Source organism: Martes martes, assembly GCF_963455335.1.
Source record: "Martes martes genome assembly, chromosome: 4".
Classification (NCBI taxonomy): Eukaryota; Metazoa; Chordata; class Mammalia; order Carnivora; family Mustelidae; genus Martes; species Martes martes.
The window spans coordinates 53733719-53751070 of NC_137891.1; the positions used below are offsets into that span (position 1 = coordinate 53733719).

At 44.2% G+C, this 17352-nt stretch overlaps 1 protein-coding gene across 5 annotated transcripts in view; it reads left to right on the forward strand.

Annotated features, from left to right (window-relative positions):
• LOC308341927 (tumor protein D52) overlaps positions 1-17352 on the forward strand; it is a gene marked incomplete at its 5' end in the record, with an annotated part of 228157 nt that overhangs the window by 60895 nt on the left and 149910 nt on the right. For 3 of the 5 annotated variants that reach the window (XM_080802069.1, XM_080802070.1, XM_080802074.1), the window contains one exon: positions 13099-13237. The exons of the other annotated variants lie outside the window; for them this stretch is intronic. In XM_080802069.1, the coding sequence (XP_080658195.1) occupies positions 13099-13237 (139 nt within the window). Of the gene's footprint in view, positions 1-13098; positions 13238-17352 lie in introns of those variants that run through there. 5 annotated transcript variants of the gene reach the window in all.

Below are 17352 nucleotides of genomic sequence, written 5' to 3' on the forward strand. Positions count from 1 at the left end.
CTGGGTGTTCTCCCCCGGGCAGAACAGCAAAGTAAGTAAAACGTGGTTTTTTTTTTTTTTTTTAAATTCAAAGTTACAGATGATTTTTGTAGTATGGTCGTAGGTTTACAGAAATTGAGCAGATAGTACAGAGTTCCCATATCCGCCTTCCCTTCCAGTTTCCCTTATTATTAACATCTTGCATTTGCGTGGTACACGTTCTAACTGATTAAACAATATTGGTACATTATTACTAACTGAAGTCCACAGTTTACATTCGGGCTCACTCTTTGGGTTGTGCATTTCAGTGGATTTGGGCAAATGCATAATGTCACATATCTACCGTTACAGTGTCATACAGAGTCAGCTCTGCGCCCTGCAGGTCCTCTGTGCTCTGCCTGTTGCCCCCGCCTCCTCTGGAACCCCTGGCAACCACTGATCTTATTGTGTTCCTAGTTCTGGCTTTTCCAGAATATGATACAGTTGGACCCGTACAGTATGGTTCAGACTGGATCTTTTCACTGAGCAATATGCCTTGAATTTTCCTCTGTGTCTTTTCATGGTTTAATAGCTCATTTCTTTTTACTGCTGCATACTAGTCCAGTGTCTAGATGTACTAGTTTATCCATTCACCTGATGGACATCTTGATTGCTCACAGTTTTTGGCGGTTATGAGTAAAGCTTCTGTGTCCATCTGTGTGCAGGTTTTTGTGTGGACCTAAGGTTCCAACTCATCCATGTAAATACTAGGGAACTTGATGGCAGGATCTGAAATGGGTTACTGGCCTGGTGATGATGCCCTCTTGTTCCTTTGTGACTGTTCTCTCACTCACTGTGGCCTCCCCAGTGGGACAGCCTCACCAGCCTACCTCTGCCAGGGGCTTCTTGTTGTTCACTAGAAACATTTTCTGAACAAGTATGGACACAGAGGTCTTGATTGTGCACTCAGGAAAGAATATTTAAGATGTTTAATACTATTAAGTATTAATATTAAGATTTTTATGAATATTAAGATGTTTAAATACTCCTCACTCATGGTAGCTATGCTCCCATCTCTCCGCCCAATTGCTCCAATTGGAACTTCTCATTTTAGTCTTTCTGGTAGTAATTTCAAGTGTGAATGACTGTCTCAACCCTTAAAATTATATGATCTTTTTTTTTATTGTGGTAAGATCTGTATCTAACACAAATTTGTGATTTCTGTCCACCAAAAGCATATAGTTCTGCTGCACTAATTACACTCAGATTGCTGTGCAGCCAACACAGTGTTTTCTAAAACTTGTTCATCCAGGGATATGGTCGTTTTAAAGTTGTTTTTTTTTTAAATTTTTTTAAAGATTTTTATTTATTTATTTGACAGAGAGAGAGAGATCACAAGTAGGCAGAGAGGCAGGCAGAGACAGAGGAAGGGAAGCAGGCTCCCTGCTGAGCAGAGAGCCCGACTTGGGGCTCGATTCTAGGACCCTGGGATCATGACCTGAGCTGACGGCACTGTGCCACCCAGGCGCCCCTGGCAAAATATTTCTATCAGTCAGCTTCCTCTAAATTTTGCTGTGGTAAAGACCACCAAATATCAGTAGCTATCAGCAATCTTTATTATTTATCTAACCTTATGTTAGATAAGTATCATTTCGTTTGGCTGGAGCTGAGTCACAGGGCCACATCTAACAGTAGGGGCAGTTGGGAAATGTAGTCTGTGTGTGCAGGAATAAGAATCTGTTCAGTGATTAGTCAGCAATCTTAGCCGTATTAAGTACAATTATTGAATCATACACATAGCTCTTTATTTTATCTTTCAGGGACAATAGAACAGAAATTGCCTGATTTCATAGTTCTGGATACTTTGGGAAGCATTTTTCTACTGTATGCTCCTTTCCCATTGCCCCTTGGATTATCCTATCCTTTTACCACTGAGAGAGCTTACTGGAATGAATAAAATTATATGCTGTTTTAAGAAATACCTGTTTGGTAATGACTTTTTCTAAAACCGAGTCAGTAAGAAGCCTTAACAACGGTATAAGAATGGTTGTTACTAAGTGAGATACTTAAAAAAAAGAAAAAAAAATCCCTGTTTGGCCTTCAGTCTTGAATCAGAAACTGGCTTACTTTTGAAGCTTTCTAGTTACCGATTTGGTTTCAAGGTAATGGGCTGTCCTTGAATATACCTGTAGCATTGGTATCCTACTGTTGTCTTGAAAAAGGAAAATACGTGGAATTTGTAATTAGAGATGCAATATTGTGCATTAGCCAGACTAGCAGGTTCAGATAGAAATGCTATACATTTGGGGCACCTGGGTGGCTCAGTGGGCTAAAGCCTCTGCCTTAGGCTTGGGTCGTGATCCCAGGGTCCTGGGATTGGGCCCCTCGTGGGGCTCTCTGCTGGGCAGGGAGCCTGCTTCCTCCTCCCTCTCTGCCTGCCTGCCTCTCTGCCTACTTGTGATCTCTTATCTGTGAAATAAAATAAATAAAATCTTTAAAAACAAAACAAAAAGAAATGCTGTACATTTTAGCATAAGACTGTTCCTTAGTAATAAAATTTAGGGAAAAAACGGGCAATATTTATTCTGTGTGCCCCGCCCCACCACCCCGGGGGCTTTTGTAATGGTTGATCCATTGGCCATAGCTAATTGACTATATTATAATTAGAAGCAGGCTCAGCTGCCTAAATGTCTGGCTTGGCAATAGGGTATTTTGAGCATGCTTGGTATGCCTCCGCTCGCTGATGATTGAAGTTCATACTCAAATGTTAATTTTCAGTAAGTGCCTACTGTTATAAAGCAACTCTCATTCCCTAAGGAGACGTGTTTCATTGGCGCCTCTAGTTGCTGAAAACAGCCGTGTAAGCATCGTGGAAGTTTTTCCAAATTAAAATTTGATCCACCCGTTCATTTATTTGTTTTAGGGTTCTGATAGTCGGTTGTGTTTATAGACCCCTGCAGAGCTCTCTTTAAACTCTGTCAGCAAATGGGAAACATGTAGCTTGGGTGCAAAACCTCTTTATCTTCCAATACTCTGACCATAGAGACCACCGTGCTCTTAAATACGTCCTTAGTACTTACTCTTCGATGGAATGGCCTTCTGTTCCCTTACTACTGAGCCATTGTTCTAGACTGGTTATACTATCCTAATTCCAAACTCGAAGTAATTACCCTCTTGAAAAGGCCCGTCAGGTGTACACCCTGTCGTGACATAGCCCATTTGTCTTCTGTCCTAACCGGCTTGCTGTTAGAATAGCCGGAAAACAGAAATCAACACCAAAAAGCAAAACCGCTTTGGCTACAGAAATCTCTTATATTTAAAAAATGTGTATTTGGAAAGTGCTAAGGCCATGTAGAGTGACAAGTATTTAGAATTTGTCCAATCTTTTATCCTAAGGCCCACTTAGCAGCCGGTATCTAAAGCAGGCTTCAGTAAACACCCAAGGTTGTCCAAAGGGCAATATCTCAGACCCCACCCAGACCTCCTAAGTCAGAATCTGTCGCTTAACATGGTCCCCGGGTGGTTTGTGAACATATTAAAGTCTGAGAGGCTCTGGTCGGAGACCTTTTACGTGAGCCTGTAATCATAGAAACCACTCATCATTGTGAGGGGCCATCAAACTTGAACTCAAACTGTATTTATAAAGTAAAAAGTCTGTACGTTGGAAATGAATTACCTGGGTATATGATACATGTTGAGCTATTTTCCGTTGTTTTCTGGTGTGTCCTCTTCAGTCTGAGGACAGTGGTGGTAGCAACATGTCCTGAATGGATGAGAGATGACCTCATTGAACGAGTGAGACCTTTTTGTATATTTTGGAGTCTGATTTCTGACTCCTTGGTGATAGAAAATTCAGGCATTCTTGAGATTTCTCAACAGGTTGTGGTGTTCTCAAGTGAAGGGCTCACCCAGAACCTATGTTGAGAGAGGAAATGGAGTCTCACTGTCATTGTAAGTGTAATAACTCTTGCTCTCTCGATTTTATTTATTTCACAGAGAGAGACAGAGAGGGAACAGAAGCAGGAGGAGTGGGAGAGGGAGAAGCAGGCTTCCTGCTGAGCAGGGAGCCGGATGCGGGCCTCAATCCCAGGACCGTGGGATCATGACCTGAGCTGAAGGCAGATGCTTAATGACTGAGCCACCCAGGCACCCCATAATTCTTGCTCTTTTAATGTGTCAAAAAACATTTTTTAGGAAGAAAAAAAGGTCCCTGGCTTGTCTGTTGGACATGAACTTCAATTTCAATTATTTTGAGAGAGCAGGAAAATGTTCACCTAGAATATTAGCTCTGCCACATGAGAATTTCTTTGCAAGTTAGTGGGTCAAGTATATGGCTTTGTACTTTGTCAGAACTCCTTTATCACTTAGAGTATTTGCATTGAATTGCATGAATAATTTGAAGGTTGTTTGCTAATTTATGCATTTTTCTTCTGGAGGGGGGTGTTCCAGAGAGGATGGTGTTTTCTTGTACTGTGCTAAAATGGACTTTTCTCCTCTTGGGGTAAAAAAGTAAAGGTGGGGAGAGTAATGGCATTTCCATAGGGGAATATTTCCTAAAATTCTCTTGTGGTTTCTGATCTGACACCCCCCCCCCCGGGCTAGCATTTGTGGAAGAAAGCCAGAATGATTCCGTTCAGAATTGAAGCCCCCCCAGTCCCTGAGCTGCCTCCTGAGTCTCTCCATCACAAACACTACAAACACACAAGCCCTACCTTGTCTTCTCAGAGCTCCACCCTTCTTCTCCCTCCACTGGCCTTTACTTCCCTTATCTGTCTGGCTCCATCCCTCTGGCTAAAATTTCCTTAAAATAATCCCAGGACACCCAGGTCCAGTGGCTTCTTTGTAAGTCTCTGTAACATTTGGTCTTGTCCGCTTTCTTTCCTCCTGTTGTCCCTGTGATGTTGGTCACTTGGGTTTCTTTTCCATGGTTTTTGCTTCTACAGAGCATTAGAGCCAGACCACCCAGGTTCAAAACCAACCTTCACCATTGACTAAGCTATGTGCCCAGGGGAGTTAATTAACTTCCGTGTGCCTTAGTTTTCTCATCTGTAAAATACAGTCAAGGAAAAAACCCTGCCCCATAGGGTTGGTAGGAAGGGCAAAGAAGAATGTCTAGCACATTTAGTTAAAGTTTTCTAGGGATGAGTCGTCACTTGTTTCTGCCACCACCACCACCATCATCATCACCATTGCCATCATCAAAAGGCATTTCCTGCCCTTTGCAGCTTCTTTGACCTGCTTCCTACTTGCAGGTGTTCCTGCCTTTTTTCTTTCTTTCATAGGACTGCTCTTCTCTTGGGCTTTTCCTTGATGGTTCTGGGGGTTCCTCCATGGATCTCTTTATCCCTGACCTTTTTCTGAGCCCCAGAGTCCAGGAGTTTACCTTCAGAAATCTGAGCAATATAAACCAAGCTGCCAAAATGGAACTCATTCTCTGGTCATCTAGAGCATCCCACCCTCCTTCCATGGCTCCTCTTTTGTCATCCTCTTAATGCAGCCCCCAACTTTCACAACTCCTGCCAGGGAGTCACTGAGCTTGGTCTTTTCCGTCACACCCCAGGCATCCAGTTAGGTTGCTGTACCTGTCAATGATCCCTCTGTGGTGTCTTGCAATTTGTCTCTACTTTTCTGTTCCCACTGTTGTTCCCGGGAACATACCCTTTGTTCTTGTTCAGGCTACCATAGCAGATCACCTCTAATGGGGTGGCTTAAACAGCAGAAATTTCTTTTCTCGCTAGAGACTGGAAGTCCAAAATGAAGGTGCCAGCAAAGTTGATTCTGGTGAGGTCTCTCTCTTGGGCTTGCAGATGGCTGTCTTCTTGCTGTGGCCTTATATGACCTTTCCTCTGTGCATCTGAGCTTTCCTGGTGTCTTGGCCTCTTGTAAGGATACTATTCCTTTTGGATTGGGCCCTATGACTCCATTTAACCTTAATTAGTTCCTTAAAGGCCCTATATCCAAGATACAGTCACATTGGAGATTAGGGCTTGAACATAATGAAATTTGTGTGGGACACAATTCAGTTCCTAACACCCTTGGTGCTGCCGATGGTCTCATTGATTTCCCATCTCCCCTCTGTAATCCATCTTCATACGGGGGCAGGAATGATCTAAAGTACAGCTCTGACCCTCTCCCTCCCATTGCTAATAACTGGAGATGGCTCCCCATTGCTTTGATGCAGTGAGGGGGATTACTGCTAGGGGACTTGAGGGCACTGTCTCTCGTTTCTCAGTTCCCTACATTCACTCATCTGGAAATGGAAGAGTTCCCACCTCATGGGGCGGTAAGGATTATATAAATGCAAACCGAGAGTTGTTTTATTATTATAGAAAATCACGTTCACATTCCTCAGCCTGCCATTTAAGGTCCGCTCCTCCCTCCCTGTTACTCTGTGTGGTCCTGTGCGCTTTTTGGGTTCCCTCTTCCAGTGTGGGGGTTAGGTTCCCCACACCCACACTGAGCAGTTCTCAGACACACCAGCAGGGTATCCAAGATCTCAAGTCCATTCTGACACTGCCTACCCAGAGAGAGCTGTCACTCCAGTCCCCCCAGCCTTTTTAGATGCTGGTTACAAGCCCCAGGCTGTTATCTGTGCTTCTGACCTGGCCTTCTGCACAATGGAGGTTCCATGACCTCCTCCTTAGGTCTGAATAATGTGCTAGAGCAGCTTACAAAGCGTAGGGAAACACATTTACCAGCTTATTAAAGGGTATTGATAAAGGATATGACTCACCAGATCCATGATGAGATCAATAGGGTGAGGTATGTGAGAAGGGCCTGGAGCTTCCTCGCTCTCAGAATGTGGGTCTCCCCTCAAAGCCACGCATTCACCAGCCCGGAAGCTTGCGGAGCCGGGTCCTTTCGGTGTTTGTGGAGGCTTAGTTGCCGTCATCAAGATTGAGTAAGGCTGCCCTTATCTGATTCAACCTGCAGGTCCTCCGCCCTTCCCAGTGGGTGTGGTGGTGGGGCGGGTGGGACTGAAAGGTCCAGCCCTCTAATCAGGTGGCTGGTCCTTTTTGGCCACTCGCAGCTCCCCTTGGGTGGGGTCCTAAAGTCACCTTCCTTAATAATGAGAGATACCCATTTCACCTTTAAGGCTCTGTCTGAAGCATTTTCAGGAACTGTGTCTGAAGACCAAACACATGTGCCAGGTGGTGTGAATGACCAGACACGTATTTCTCATATCGCAGGTGCTCCCAGCCTCCATCACCTGGAGCCTGTTAGTGACACAGACTCTGCTTGGTGATTAGATCCTCAGGTCATTTGAATGTCGTGTCTTGGCTCATCGTCTGGTGCTTAACCAGCTTCCTCCTGCTACGGGAAGGACCCAGGCTTTGGAGGCCAATCACCTGTTTGCCAATTCCAGCTACTTCACCGAATAGTTTTTGTTTTTGTTTTTGTTTTTTAAGATTTTATTTATTGGGACGCCTGGGTGACTCAGTTGGTTGAGCAGCTGTCATTAGCGTGGGTCATGATCCCAGGGTCCTTGGATCGAGTCCCACATCGGGCTCCTTGCTCAGTGGGGAGTCTGCTTCTCCCCCTGCCTGCTCTGCCTGCCGCTCCCTCTGCTTTTGCTCTCTCTCTCTCTGACAAATAAATAAATAAAAATAATTAAAAAAAAAAAAGATTTTATTTATTTGTTTGATAGAGGTCACAAGTAGGCAGAGAGGCAGGCGGGGGGAGGGGGAAGCAGGCTCCCCGCTGAGCAGAGAGCCCTATGTGGGGCTGGATCCCAGGACCCTGATATCATGACCTGAGCTGAAGGCAAAGACTTAACCCACTGACCCACCCAGGCGCCCCCCAACAGTTGCATGTTCTATGCATATTCATTCACTGTTGACATGTTATCCCATCTGCTTTATCATTCTTTGTGTGCATATGTGTACACACACAGGATAGTTTCTGAATCATTTGAGAGGAAGTTGCATGCATCATGGCCCTTTACTCCTAAATCTTTTTGGTTTGTATTTCCCAAGAATTAGAGATATTCTCTTATATAACCCCAGGACAGTTTCAACTCTTCAGTAAATTTGATATTGATAAAATACTTTGATCGAATCCACCTTTCCATTACTGATGCAGTAATATCCTTCATAGAATTTCTTTTTTCCTTTTGGGGCAGGCCTTCAACAGACTGGACGAGGCACGTCCGTGTTGGGGAGGGCAATCTGCTTTACTCCGTATCTACTGATTCCAGTATTACTCTCATCCACAAACACCCTTGCCGACATACCTACAACAGTGTTTAACCAAATCTCTGGGCATTTTGTGGCCCAGTTGGAATGACACACAAAGTCAAGCATCACATATGGACTCCTGGATTTCTCTTTCCAGTGATTTATAATCCACTGCTATCCTTAATTCTATCAGTGATGAAATTGTCATATATTTGGCCAGCTGGAGCTCCTTCCAGCTGCCTGCTGTGTCACTGTGACACGTCCACAGTGTCCGGTATTAGTGACCTGCCTCTTCTACTGGTGATGACATCGTCTGTCTTGTGTGCCCTGCAAGGCCCTCCAAGTGAATTGTTGTATGTGTCAGGGAGTTTTTACATCAAGCTCTCCCTTAAATATCCCTTAAATTTAGGGAGAACCTGCTCAGACATAGTTGAGTGAAGTATTAATAGGCAGGTAGAAACTTAATATTCTTTATAGTCATTTTTACTTACTCCATTTTTATTTGCAATAACATGAGTCATCTAATGGGTTACTGTTCTGTAGTATGCATCTTACTGGCTGCGCTAAATTAACTTCTGAGCTGCTCATGGACTCCCTCTGCTGGCAACACAGCACATAAACACTTTCCTGGGGTTGTAGGATAGGTCGGTTCTGCCCATTTTCTTTTGGTTGGTTTGTTTCTCTTCGACTATTACACAGTTATGGCTCATACAGTACAGACCGTTTTGGAGCCTGATTTATTTACTGAATGTATCAAAAATATTTCTTATAAAATCCGCACATTTCTACATCATCATGTTAATGTTTGGATGATTTCCACTTACATGAAATAAATCCAGCATTTAAATAATTCAGTGTTAGTAGGCATTTGTATTTATTTTTTTCCTATTTTAGATAGCACTAGAATGAACATTCCTCATACTTATACCACTCACGTGTTACTTATTAAGTTGAACTTGATTAGTGGGTAGAAATTTGACAGGTGTAAAAATACAGAGAAGAGACATTCTAGTTTGAGAAAATTGCCTAAACCAAGCGTAGGATGTTTTCCAGAAACAGGAAAATCAAGTTTGGCTGAAACATGGTGGGGCCATAGTGGGAAATGGTTGGAAAGTAGGTATTGTGGGATTCTTTCTAATTCTAACTATAAGTAAGCAGAATAGAAATGTATTGGTTTCATGGGAAGCCCAGGGTAGCTGAGTCAGGGGGCTCAGATGCTGCTTCTCCCATCCCTTACTTGTTTCATTTCTCCTTTCCTCTCTGCCCAGACTTGGCAGTGGTTCTCTCACCTTTAGGCTGGAGGAGAAAAGAGACCCTTGGCCCCTCCCAACAGGCATCGGATAGCTCAGGTTACAGGCATTATCGGTTTTGTCCGCGACTCATCCAGTCACCCTCAGGGAAGACCTGTTGTAGGCACTGTCTGGATCAGATATCTACCGTTAGGCCCATCCCTGTAAACAAGGGGGCCAGGCCTCGTGCCTGTGCCAGATCTGAAGCCCAAGCCCAAGCCTAAGACAGGGAGTAAGTCGGAACCAGACAGTCCCTCATGGAGCAGGTGACAAGAAATTCCTCAAGAGAAAGAGAGTGTTAAATAGCACTGCGGGCATCTTCCCCACATGCATGCATCATGCTGGCTGGTCTGCACCAGAACACTCCAGGTAGGTCTGAAGTAGGGTGTGGTGGGTGAGAGAAGACAAAGAAAAAGGAAAGCAGGAAAAAATCAAGTTGGATCCACAGCTCGTGGCTGCGCCTCTTTATAGAGCAGAAATACTGGGCAGGGATTCCTGTGAGGTCAGGCCTTGGGCCTTGGGACGGCGCATTTAGAGTTGGGAATATGGTCAGGAAAACTGGTGAATTCAGTTTTAGGCTTGTTGATTTTGAAGTTCTTCTCGAATACCCTGTGGAAATGTCCAGCAGGACAGAACCAAATCTTAACCTGGTTTTTCCTACCTTGGGCCAGTAGTCCCAGCAGTTGGTGACAACTAGTCACAGATGCGAAGCTTCCCTCCTTGTTTGGGCTGTGCCAGCAGAGGCTTTCGGAGTCCCCACCCTTTCAGCCTCTATCTGTAGGCAGCCTGTTCTCCATTTCCAGAGTCATCTTTGCAAAACATTTTGTTTTGTCTGAACCTAGCTCAAACGCCCTCAGCACATTTTTGCTGCATGTTCTGTTAAGTATAAAATTTGTCACTCCAGGTCTTTAACGGTTTGTCTTCAAGCTACATTTCCATCGTTTCTATCTCACAGCTTCCTTCTACTCGGTACACGAATCTTGAGTCACCTGAATTTTTGCCATTCCCTTAACATGTCCCATGCTTTTCCCACCTCTTGTCTTCTGTTTTCACTTTCCTTACATGCTAGGATGCCTTGACTGGGATCTGACTGGAGAACTGCAGCTGATTCAGAGAGACAAGATGTTAGCAAGATTGTTCCTAAGCAGGTAGGGTAAAAATTTTAGATGGCACTTAAATTCTCCATCCTCATATTGACAAATACGGTGTGCAGCGTCCGCATGAGCCATTACTGGCTTTCTTCATGCCACGTTGATGAGAGCCCAAACTTCAGGGTAGGCATCACAATAGAAAATGCAGTGCCTGCCCAGAGGGGGAGGATGTGGAGGCACAGGGGGACTGGCAAGGGGACATGTCCCCTTCCGTGTGGTGCAGCTGGAGCGAGTGCTGGGATGAGGGACAGAAACTGGGAGGGCTTCTGAGAAAAGGTGGCATTTCTGCCTGAGTCTCAAAGGTTGAATGACTTCAGAAGGCAGAAAAAAGGTAGCATCGCAGGCAGAGGGTGTAACATGGATGTCACCGCTGAAGGTCAACGACATGGGACATTTGAGGGCTAGTGAAAAGTGTGGAGGTGGCTGTGACTTGCGTTGTGTGTGCGTCTGTATTAAATTTCTGTCTTAGTTTGGGCTGCTTCAATAAATTCCTATAGACTGGGTGGCTTATACCAACAGGCATTTATTTCTCACAGTTCTGGAGACTGGGAAGTTCAAGATCAAGGCGCCAGTTGATTAGATTCCTGGTGAGAGCCCTTTTTCTGGCTGGCACATGCTGTCATCTTATGTCCTCACATGGCTGAGAGAGCGAGCTAGCTCTCTTCGTTCAAGGACGCTAATCCCATCCAAGGGGCATCTTCTCCTGGCCTCATCTGAACCTGATCACTGCCCAAAGGTCCCACCTCCTGCTACCATCACTGTGGGTGAGGGGTTCAGTATATGAATTTTAGGGGACACAAACATTCAGTCCCTGAGACTTTCTACTGACATTCAGTCCCTAAGACTTCCTACTGCCTGTGGCTCTAGGAAGAATAAGTATTGAGAAGGAGAACTGTTTTTTCTACCTGTTACTTAGTGACCAAATGTAGAGGGTTTTGAGAGGGCCAGAGGCCCGTCAACCACACTCTAAGCCAGAGACGTGATACCCATCCCATGCCCATCCCATCACAATTAGAGATACTTTGGATTTTAAGAAGCCAGACTATTCATTTTTTTAAATAATAATAATAATGAAGAAGCCATTACATTCTATTTCTCACTTAACAGCATTTATAGTTGCAAATTCTGGTAAATTTTAGAAGAAAAAGGCAGATTTTTTTGTTGTTGAAAATAAACTTTTAAAAACTTAAATAAGATAAAGTCTTGCCAAAAAGTACAGCATAGGTAACAAAATAGAAAATGAATCCTAAGTAGAGATGAATACAGACTATCTTGGTGCAAAGATGTTGTATACACTTGACACAGGTTTGTTTTTTTAATGACTGAAATATTTTAGGTTTTGTATTTGCTCCCAATCCAGGGAAAGTGTATTTTTATCAGGTCAATTTGCAGAGGTAGGATACGGCCTTTTTTTTTGTTAATGCCGTGATAGACCATTGCCCACCTAGAGAAGGGTTGCCTTTATTTTTACCTCCTTAATAGCAGATGAGCCATTCATTCAACAGCAGCAGAACCTTCCAGAGCTATCCCTTGAGCAAAGGCCATGGTTAACATAGAAAGGATCTGCTAATAGACTTGTGTCAAAGAAGATGAATTTGGTCATAGAAGTCTTGCTTCCAAGGTCCCTGAGACCCAGGCACTCTGCAGGGCGTGGGCAGCGAGCGGCAGTTAGGCGGCTCCAGCCTGTTTGCCAGCAGGTTAATTGCAGACCTGCAGGGGTGTGGTGGTAAACCGGGAGGGGGCCAGGATCCCTGGGAGCTTTCCCTTCGGAACTGATTCCTCTCTCAACCGTCTATGTCACTAAAACCCCGTCTTTCCAGGAAAGGAAAGGGGAAGAAAGAGAAAAGGAGGGAAGGTGGGAGGACAGACTGAAATATTTGTTACACTAAGCCAGACGTTACTGTAGATAAAGTAATAATGGAAACAGCTTTATTTCTAGAGGAAGTTGTACTTAGGAAGCTGATCGCTAAACCGGGGAGCTTGGCTTTTAGGACTCTGTTGTAATCCAGGATGGAAAAAAGTATCACCCCGATGGCTTTTGTAGGAGATTACTGACTGGTAATCCTTCCTTGTCCTAGAAGATTAAGTCTGCCCTGGTGTAATTGTGGTCAGCTGACCATTAAAAAAAAACAACAACTGTGGTTTCTTGTAATTGTGCCAGTGCCTGACGTTTGCTTGAACTGTTTGTACATCTGGAGATACTGGCGAACCTGGCCCTCCTTTGTTTACCCGTGAAAGCTTTTTGCTCTCCTGTGCGGGTGGGTCCATTGTTGACTGAAATTAACAGCAGGTGGTGAATAGAGCCCTGAGGTTGCTCCAGATAAGTCATTTATTAAACAGACCTGCTTGTCCTAAGGTTGTGAAGGCTCTGAGAAGGAAATAGCACACCGGGGCCAGGAAGCCAGGGTCTTCAAACCCTGGGGTTCATTTCTTCAGCAAGGTTGCATGGGACTATGACCAGAGCGACGCTCAACTGAAGGGTACCAGGTGCCTATAAAACGATGCATTCTGCGTTTTTCTGGAATGGACTGTAGAGAGATGGATTTTTATGAAGATTACCAGTCCCCGTTTGATTTTGACACAGGAGTGAACAAAAACTACCTTTACTTGTCTCCTAGTGGAAATTCGTCTCCATCTGGATCACCTACTCTTCAGAAATTTGGTAACTATTAATTTTCTAAGGTTAAATTTGCTGTAACAAAACTTGGACATGACCCAGGGTTTGCTGTCTTTAAAATTATTAGTGTCAAGAGCTACCATGGTGTTGCTGTGTTGAAACTGATGAAACAAAGCTGTTGCAGAATCCAAGCAGAGAGAGATGGCTCATTAAGTATTTAGAATATGTTTATTTATAAAACTTTGATTTTAAAGGTGGTACTCTTGGTAGGAACACTAGAGTTCTTCTGATCACTTTGAGTTCATTGAGCTGATACATCACAAAAAAGGGAGAATTGGAAGGTCTTTGCTTGTGGCCATCGATGTATAATTTATTAGGGACCCTCCTCCCCCAAATTTTGTCTTTGTTAAATGAGGGTTAGGCATTTGAGGCCCTGAAGATGTTTAAGGCCCTGCTAGTGGATGTCCTGGATTTTGTTCTGGAGTCCTGAGAGCAGCAGACAAAAATACCTAGGCAAGAGATTTTTCTGAAAAGAAGAACCTCAGTGTTGCTGTACCTGGGGAAGCAGTCATTCCTTCACAGGTGTCAGTATGACCTCATTCCAAAGGCCGGGTGCTGGCCGGGAGAGTCTTCGTTTATATGCACACAGGGCAGCAGGAGCCTGACCATGTCCTCCAGGCCAGTTCGCTCATTCTACAGGGAAAGCCTGGAGACCACTAGATGACCTACTCTGACACTTGCCAGAAGTAAGCAGATTTTCCTAGAAGTTAATTTTTTCCTTATTAATGAACAATAGGTCACAGTGTGTTCTTTTTAACTTTATAAAGTAGATCTTTGAGAAGGAAGCAGTAAAGGATACAGCAGGAAATCTGCGTCTAAGTATTTTCAGTTGTGTACTTGCCGAGTAGCGAGTATGCTGAAGCCATGTTCCTCTAACCGTTGTTTGCAGCTGTAGTGACCTTTGGGGATGGTTTGGATTTCCAGGCAGGGAAAAATGTTGAAGATACCAGGTTAGAGCTGGTTTCTAGAAGTGGGAACTGGGGGGCACCTGGGTGGCTCAGTGGGTTAAGCCTCTGCCTTCGGCTCAGGTTGTGATTTCAGGGTCCTGGGATCGAGCCCCGAATCGGGCTCTCTGCTCGGCAGGGAGCCTGCTTCCCCCTCTCTCTGTGCCTGCCTCTCTGCCTATTTGCGATCTCTCTCTCTGTCAAATAAATAAATAAAATCTTTAAAAAAAAAAAAAAAAGAAGTGGGGACTGGGAGGCAGCTGTTAGCAGTCGGCTGGGAAGCCCTCTCTCTTGGGGGCCCACCTTGGACCTCCATAATATAGGGGATCTCCCCTATGCATGGCCCCTAAAAGGATGGCATTCTCCATCCTAACTAATACATCCTACATACAGAAAATGCCTCAATAGCAACACACGGAGGATGCCTGGGTGGCTCAGTTGGTTGGGCATCTGCCTTTGGCTCGGGTCAGGATCCCAGAGCCCCACACTGGGCTCCTTGCTCTGCAGGAAGCCTGCTTCTCCCTCTCCCTGCTTGTGTGTGCGTGCTCTCACTCTCTGTCTATGACAAATCATATCAGTCAATGTTTAAAAAAAAAAAAAAACACACACGATAGGGAGTTCGAGCTGGGTGGCAGAGTAAAGCTCAGGTGACCAGGGGCCATAGAAGCGGAGACGGGCAGTTCTGTGACTTCATGGTGATTGTGTGCGAGGGTTTGAGATTCCTGGAAGGATTTACTTAGCTTGTTCTTGCTCTCTTCTACTCTCCTTTTATCTCTTTTCACCTCCTTTCACTTTTCCAAGTTGCAGTAATTGCTGCCTTTGGATGTTTTCTGTTAAAAATAAAGCAGTTGGGAAAGTTGATGATGTCTCCAGGCAGATTTCAAACAATTTTCTTTCCAATCCCTAATAGCTGTGTAGGAGTCTGGGCTCATGATATTAAAAACAAAATTATATATATATATGTAAATAGGCAAGTGAACAACAAAAATGTACCCATTAGTGCTCAAGTTTAGAATTTGCTTTAATTAGAAAAAAGGAGGGGGAGAGAGCATGAAAACAAACAGAAACCACCCGAAGCAGTCATTTAGTAAGAACACCATGATCCTAAAATACCAGATAAAAGAGGATCTAGAACAGTCATCAGCCGGCTCTGTGCCCTGCACCCCTCAGGGCACAAGAAGCCTGCGAATCTGTTTGAGGTGTAGATGGAAGGAATACTATGTCTCGGGTGCGTTTGTACTCTGTATTTCTAAGTAGGAGCTCTTAGGACAGATACATTATAAATACATTTAAAAGTTCATGTGGCTTTCTGTCACTGTGCGTTTTCTTTTTTCCTCCTTTTTAAAAAAAGATTTATTTTTTTTTAGAGAGAATGAGCAAGCTGGGGTGGGGGGAGGGTAGCAGAGGGAGAGGGAGGGAGAATTCCTTGCCGACTCTGAGCTAAGCGCAGAGCTCTTCACGGGGCTCAGTCTCAGGACCGTGAGATCACGACCTGAGCCGTCAAGAGTCAACTGCTAATGGACTGAGCCATCCAGGTGCCCCCACTGTTCATCTTCTTAATCAGCAGACAAGTAGTGCACAAAAGGGACTGATGTTAAAAGGAATTTACTCAGAAGGGTTGGGAACACGGATCTGAAAAACATATTCTTTGATATTTATCCAGGCCATCGTGGGGCAAATGAGAAAGTAATGAGATTTAATCTATGGGCAGAATGTTCCTAAGAAGCAGTCTGAGTGAAGGAGAGGATGAGGACCAGTGGCTGGACCAAAGAGAGGTCTTTTATTAGGGATTTTTAAACTCTTTGATACAACCAACCCACAGGTCGTAACCCACAACCGTAGGGTCGTAACCCACAACCGTCATCAGTACCAATATCAATAACCAAAGCAGAATTCTGTGGAAACAGAACTCATCTTGACTCTTCCTGGGACACTCTGATGATATCTTACTATTCCATTTGTTCTTTTTAAAATGCTCATTTGGGGGGCGCCTGAGTGGCTGGCTCAGTGGGTTAAAGACTCTGCCTTCGGCTCAGGTCATGGTCTCAGGGTCCTGGGATCGAGCCCCGCATCTGGCTCTCTGCTCAGTGGGGCGTCTGCTTTCCCCCTCTCTTCTCTGCCTGCCTCTCTGCATACTTGTGATCTCTCTCTCTCTCTGTGTCAAATAAATAAATAAAATCTTTTTAAAAAATGTTCATTTGGTACTGCTAAATGGATTTCACAGCCCATGGTTTGAAAAACTGATTTATAATTTTCAGAATCTGGAATATAAGTTCCATTAGGGATGTCAGTCTTTTTTAAACCACTGTGCTTCCCTACCACCTGAGACAGTATCTGACATCCATGGCTCAACAAATGCTTGATGAATGAACGCATGAATGGAGGAAGGAAGGAAGGAAGGAAATGAAACTGACAAGGACTAATTCACACTCTAGTTCATTTTCCAAGTGTGAACATGGAGGCCAAGAGAGGTGCTGTGAAGCCCCCACGTCACAGAGCTCAGTTAGCCCACATTGGGTCTCACACTCATCCCTCCCGTCCTCAAGCCAAGCCAGCGTTTTTGTTTTGTTTTGTTTTGTTTTGTGTTTTTGATCACACTCTCTTGGCCTCTTCGGGGGTGGATATTACGGAATAGGTTTATCATTCCAGGTGTAATCTTTCCTCCCTCAGGGGCTTTACTGCGTACGGCGTACCGGGTACATCCATTCTGTCTTGGATTTGCCGGTTAGCACACCTGTTTCTCAGCTAGTGTCCTTGGCTACTTTTCTCTTCCCTTCAGTGAACGCCTACAGAGAGAATTTCCCAAGCCCTGTTTAGGTGGAACCACTCTTCCTCTTAACATTTTTTTTTTTTTTTTTTAAACACAGAGAAAGACGTAGCCCTGTTGTATAAAACACCTTTGGTTATTTCTAGTGACTTCAGGAAATAGGAACAGGAGCCATTTAACAATCTGACGTTTTAGTTTTATGCTGTCATATTTGAAATTCTAAAAACATGGGGAAAAAAATCAGACTGGAGTTCTTAGTTCAGAGTCTTTGTTTTCGTCCAGTTTTATTATGCTTTTTGGTTTCTACTCTGTGTTGTTCTCACTTCTTTTTAGGGAAGTCATGATTCTTGAAAGTTAGGCATAATTAACTATGGAAGATGTTAAACAGC